Genomic DNA, 6,111 nt, shown 5'->3' on the forward strand with positions numbered 1-6,111 from the left:
GGTTAAATCCCAGCTCCACAGAGTGATCTCGGCAGGTTACCTGACATCTTGTTTCCTTAGGGGGTTGCTGGGAGATTAAATGAGAAACATGCAAAGCACTCAGAGACTGCACTCCGATGCGCACAGAGAGTCAGTGGCAACTCTTATTATTACTCAACCTTTCTGAGCCTTGATTTCCTACTCTGTAGTAGCATGTCGTTGTCTGATGCTAAATGGAAATGAAGTAAAATTTGTAAAAAGAAGTTTCACTAACTAATGCTTCATGTGATGTATTTGAATATATTCTGTTTTATGCTAACTCATTAAAGAAAAAAGAATACTGTCAGTGACCCAGTAAATTGATTTCATCATCCATTAACGGGCATGTCCTTAAGTTTTAAAAAACCCAGCCTACAGAATATCTTTTTAAATAGACTTTATATTTTAGAGCAAAATTCAACAGAAAAGTACAGAGAATCCCCACATGTCCCGTGTCTCCACAGCTCTCCCCTGCCCATCAACATCTCACACAGGGTGGGACACTTGTCACGGTGGACCACCCTACATGGACATGTCATCATCGCCTAGCACCGAGTTTGCATCAGCATTCACTTTTGGTGGTGAACATTCTATGGATTTTGACCATTGTATAACAACACATACCTGCCATTATGGTACGTTTCACTGCCCTAAAAATCCTCTGCTCTGCCTATTCATCCTTCCCTCCAGAATATTTTTAACACAATCTCGAGGCCATAGATGATGCTCAGTAATTTGCAATAGTGATGATGGTGGTGAACCGGAGGAGAGAGACACTGTTAGGAAGCTGCTGTAGTGGTTCAGGTGAGTGAGGTCAGAAGGGCAGCTGTGGCTGCAAAGGCTGGAAGAGAGGAGGGTGTGGGACACTGTGCAGCAGGAAGAGACAGGCCTTGGTCAAGGAGTGAGGAACGGGGAAGCAGGAGTCACTGAACCCGAGGGCTCTGGAAGCCAGTGGCCTTGGTGTGCGACTGCAGAGATAGGAGGTGCCAGACAGCAGGGACTTCAAGGCAGAATTGAAATCTGCTGAACAGCAGGCGTCAGTCAGCTGGGACAGCCAGAAAGCTCAGGAGGCGGTCAAGCTGAGCTCTACTCCCATTCCACCGCGTGACCTTGGGCAAGTCCCTTCCCTTCTACAGGAGGCTGGACTAGATGTCCTCCTTGTACAGCGTTGCGGGAAAGGTGAGACAGTGCCACCAGCACAGCAGGGCATTGTTGGGGGATGACAGGAAACGCTTCAAGGATCAGGCAGGATTTTCCTCCCACCAGAAAAAAACAGCGCGGGGCTAAGGCCGGAGGAGGGACCCCCCGGACATCGGAGTCGCCTTCTAAGGGGCTTCCTGGAGCACATTTTCCTGCCCAGCAACAGGCGGCAGCGTTCTCTCCCCACCCATCCTCTGCGAACAGCAGGGAGACAGAACGCCTGCCGCTTGAAGCCAGGTCGCAGCCCCTCGGTGACCCGCTGCGCCCGGGGAGAGGCGGGCGGTGCGCGGTGGCGAAGGCGGGCGCGGCAGCTGTGCCCGTCTGCCCAAGGGTTAATCCGTCCCCTGCAGCTGCCGCGCGTGCCTTGCAGAATTTCACCAGAAGAGGGTACAGTTTGAAAATCTCCTGACGTCAGGCTGGAATTCCTATTGTGTTTAGAAACGGCTCGGGCAAAGCCAGCCCAAGTTCGCTCTCTGCACACCTCGAGCACCTCGCGGACGGCGTGGGTCCGTCAGCTCCCGGACCTGCCGCCACTACTTGAGCGCCCCGGGGCGTAGGTAGGACGGTGCCAGCGCCCACGAGGAGACCCCACTCCTTGCAGGAGGCCGAGCTGAAGGGGCGGAGCGCGCCGCCCGCCAGCCGGGGTGAGTGCCCGGGCAAGGCCGCGGCCGCCCAAAGCCCCGCGGGCGCGCCCCGGCGCCGGATGCCAGCCGAGCCCGGGCCGCCGGGTGCATGCCTCCCCCGCGCGCGCCCCGCCGGCTGCTGCCCGCTGTGACCGCCCCTTCCCCGCAAGCGGCGCCGCCGGACTCCCCCGAGATCAGCGGCACGGGTGGCACCGCGCCGGACCCCGGCGGCAGCGGCGGCGGCTGCAGGGGGCACGGGGCCGAGGCTGCGAGCGCGCGCGCGGGTAGGATGGACGGGTCCGGGGAACGCAGCCTCCCGGAGCCCGGCAGCCAGAGCTCCGCGGCCAGCGACGACATCGAGATAGTCGTCAACGTGGGGGGCGTGCGGCAGGTACTGTACGGGGACCTCCTCAGCCAGTACCCTGAGACCAGGCTGGCGGAGCTCATCAACTGCTTGGCGGGGGGCTACGACACCATCTTCTCTCTGTGCGACGACTACGACCCCGGCAAGCGCGAGTTCTACTTTGACAGGGACCCGGACGCCTTCAAGTGTGTCATCGAGGTGTACTATTTCGGGGAGGTCCACATGAAGAAGGGCATCTGCCCCATCTGCTTCAAGAACGAGATGGACTTCTGGAAGGTGGATCTCAAGTTCCTGGACGACTGTTGCAAGAGCCACCTGAGCGAGAAGCGCGAGGAACTGGAGGAGATCGCGCGCCGCGTGCAGCTCATCTTGGACGACCTGGGCGTGGACGCCGCCGAGGGCCGCTGGCGCCGCTGCCAGAAGTGCGTCTGGAAGTTCCTGGAGAAGCCCGAGTCGTCGTGCCCGGCTCGGGTGGTGGCCGTGCTCTCCTTCCTGCTCATCCTCGTCTCGTCTGTGGTCATGTGCATGGGCACCATCCCCGAGCTACAGGTGCTGGACGCCGAGGGCAACCGCGTGGAGCACCCAACGCTGGAGAACGTGGAGACGGCATGCATCGGCTGGTTCACCCTGGAATACCTGCTGCGCCTCTTCTCGTCGCCCAATAAGCTGCACTTCGCACTGTCCTTCATGAATATCGTGGACGTGCTGGCCATCCTCCCCTTCTATGTGAGCCTCACGCTCACGCACCTGGGTGCCCGCATGATGGAACTGACCAACGTGCAGCAGGCCGTGCAGGCGCTGCGGATCATGCGCATCGCGCGCATCTTCAAGCTAGCCCGCCACTCCTCGGGCCTGCAGACCCTCACCTATGCCCTCAAGCGCAGCTTCAAGGAACTCGGGCTGCTGCTCATGTACCTGGCAGTGGGCATCTTCGTCTTCTCTGCCCTGGGCTACACTATGGAGCAGAGCCACCCAGAGACCCTGTTTAAGAGCATCCCCCAGTCCTTCTGGTGGGCCATCATCACCATGACCACCGTCGGCTATGGCGACATCTACCCCAAGACCACGCTGGGCAAGCTCAACGCAGCCATCAGCTTCTTGTGTGGCGTCATCGCCATCGCCCTGCCCATCCACCCCATCATCAACAACTTTGTCAGGTACTACAACAAGCAGCGCGTCCTGGAGACGGCGGCCAAGCACGAGCTGGAGCTGATGGAACTCAACTCCAGCAGTGGGGGCGAGGGCAAGACCGGGGGCTCCCGCAGTGACCTGGACAACCTCCCTCCAGAGCCTGCAGGGAAGGAGGCGCCCAGCTGCAGCAGCCGGCTGAAGCTCTCCCACAGTGACACCTTCATCCCCCTCCTGACCGAGGAGAAGCACCACAGGACCCGGCTCCAGAGTTGCAAGTGACAGGAGGGCCCCCCAGGCAGAGATGGACCAGGCGGTGGACAGACCGATAGGTGTGGCAGGCATGTCATCGATAGCACAGAAGGGCTGTCTTGTGTCCCCCCAACCCTCCCCTGGACAGACTCTGAAGGCCCTCCCGGCACCTCTGCCAAGGCTGGGTAAGACTCCTCTGTGTTGCCTGCTGTCCAGGAGCCAGGGAGGGAGGGTTGTGCAGGAGCCGCAGGGCCGTGTGGGGCGTGTGGAGGCCGCGGCCTGGTTGGCGCGGGAGCCCACGCCCGCTTCTGTATCTCCCTCAATAAAGCCTGCTCTGTGCACCCTCCGTGTTGTAGGTTCTGTCACAGGCTGGCTGTCACCCCCAAGAGTAGCTCAGGCACACCCCAGTGCCAGGCCAGGAGGTAGGTGTGCAGCCTGGGTGGTGGGGGAGCTATTTTTAGTTGAGAACTAATTAAAGAAGGGCTCACAGTCAGGTTCGGCGCCAAGGAGACTTGCCACATTCCAGGAGGCTCTATGCAGGCCGCGCTTCCCTGCTGCTTCCTTCTGGGGTAAAACTTGCTCCCCGTGCAGGCCCAGGATGGGGGAGAGCTCACAGTGCAAGCCCAGCAGCCTGCGGCATTTAGTTATCACTTGCACGGGGCCCTTTTCACAACCTCTTTCTATTCCTTCCTACTAGCTAGGTATCTCCATTTTACAGATGAGGAAACTGAGGCCCCAGGTCACACAGAGAAGGCAACAGTCCCAGGTCTGATGATCCCAAGCCCATGTGTCCTCTCTGACACCAGGTGGTCGTGGGACAGAGGCATCTGCTGGGCTCATGATGAGGGGCTCTTTGGGCCAGGAGAGGAGCTGGTTTTCCTTGGTGTGGGGTGCCTGTCCTCCAGCCCATCTCTCTAGCCCTGACACCTTTAAGATAGCTGCTGAGTGGAGAAGCGTAAGTGTGGACCCCCTGACCCGAGTCCTGGTGTCTCACTGCATCTCGTCTGAGAGCCCTGAGGGAACAGATGAGACAGATCTGGGTTTGAAGCCCAGGCAGTGAGGAAGAACTCTGAGATGCCTTTGAACTTAAACATTTTTCTCTAAGGCCTCTCCTCCTCCACTCTCTTACCAGTTTTGCGATGTGACTGTAGGCCTGCTGATTCACCTCTCTGACCCTCATTCTGATCATCTGCTAAATGGGGATATAATATTTAATAAGTGCTGCAGAGAATCGTGGGTTTTAGCATGGCACCTGGCACTTAGTAAGTGCTCAATAAATAGTAGCTGTTTCTGTTACTCTGTGCTGGGAGAGAGGTGGGCTGCACAGTTGCCCACTCTGACCTCCACTGATCTGGGCTGGGCTTGTAGGTCGGGGGAGGTTGGGGGCAGGGCATTGTCACACTGTCCTTAGTCAAACGCTAAGAGTTGGCCCCAGCAGGTCCCTTCCTCTGGGTTTCCATCTTCCCTGAACCCCAGAGCTCTGTCCTTCCTTCTCCTGCTAAGGCAGCTGGTACAGTGGGAGAAGCCCTGCAGTGGGGGAAGCGGGTGGGACTACATGGGGGAGAGGGAGGTGGTGGTCCCCAGTCTGCCACCATCTCAGGTCGATCTTTCCCCTCCTCTAGGCGTAGGTTTCCCTGTATGTATAATAAGACTTCTTGAGGCCCTGCCTAGATCAGACCTTCCAGGATTCGGAAGCCTTAGGCTGTGGATGCTCTGTGGTGTGGACTCTAGAGGGTGGGAGGCTGCCACGGTGTAGGGGGCTTGGAGTGGGAGGTCTTGGGAGAGAGTTAGGGTCTGTGGAGTGCAGGGCTCGGCTGCAGAGCTGTGGGTGATGGGAGTGCCCCAAGTAGAGAGGGGCCTGGCCAGGGGGTGCATGGCTATATGGGGCAGGAGTGTCAGCCCCAGCCTGAAAGGGGCTGTCCTGTGTCCCCCAGTCCTCTCCCGAACAGAGGCTCTCCCAGGCAAGACCTTGTGTGGCTTTGAGTCAGTGCCATGCACCCCTCCCTCACAGGTTTCTCCAGGAAAATGCTGGGTCAGGGCCAAAAGGCAGAGGAGTCAGGAGGCAGGGGCTGGGGCAGCGGGGACCCAGTGCAGGGAGGAAAGGGGCTGCACGCCCTCCAGCTGGGAAAGAGGGGAGGAGGGTTGTGGAGGGTGTAGTCTGCGCACCCCCTGGGCTCAGTGGGTTTGCTGGATGTGTGGGTTGCCTCTTTTTGACCCCTTTTCCCCAGAGCCTGTGCTGGCCTGAGGGCTTCACAGAAGCAGGGAAAGCTGAGGGAGGGCAGGAGAGGCCAGGGTGACCCTGGCTCTGGAGGCCACCTTCTTTGCACTCGCCTGGGGCACCAGGGGAGGGAGGCGGTCGGTGAAGAGCAGATTTACGGCTACAAAGCCATGCATTGGAAGAGAAGGAGATCCAGTCCCAGAGGCGGTAGGTGTTTTGTCTGAGACCTTCATAAATTAGGATTAGACAGGATCCTGATCTCAGAGGAGCTCAGAGCATAACAAATAATTTCTCTACAGTGACATGTT

General features: G+C 58.6%; 1 protein-coding gene across 1 annotated transcript; it reads left to right on the forward strand.

Moving 5' to 3' along the window:
- Positions 1–1,313: 1,313 nt before the first annotated feature.
- Positions 1,314–3,932, forward strand: KCNF1 (potassium voltage-gated channel modifier subfamily F member 1). Its single transcript, XM_017853335.1, has one exon. The coding sequence runs from the start codon at positions 1,951–1,953 to the stop codon at positions 3,613–3,615; it is 1,665 nt and encodes a 554-aa protein (XP_017708824.1). The 5' UTR covers positions 1,314–1,950; the 3' UTR covers positions 3,616–3,932.
- The last annotated feature ends 2,179 nt before the right edge of the window (positions 3,933–6,111 follow it).

This window comes from Rhinopithecus bieti, unplaced genomic scaffold (genome assembly GCF_001698545.2).
Source record: "Rhinopithecus bieti isolate Rb0 unplaced genomic scaffold, ASM169854v2 scaffold_1530, whole genome shotgun sequence".
In the NCBI taxonomy this organism is placed as follows: domain Eukaryota; kingdom Metazoa; phylum Chordata; class Mammalia; order Primates; family Cercopithecidae; genus Rhinopithecus; species Rhinopithecus bieti.

Excerpts from the sequence above, each read along its gene's own strand:
- KCNF1 (XM_017853335.1), top strand. The coding sequence starts at position 1,951 with ATGCCTCCCCCGCGCGCGCCCCGCCGGCTGCTGCCCGCTGTGACCGCC.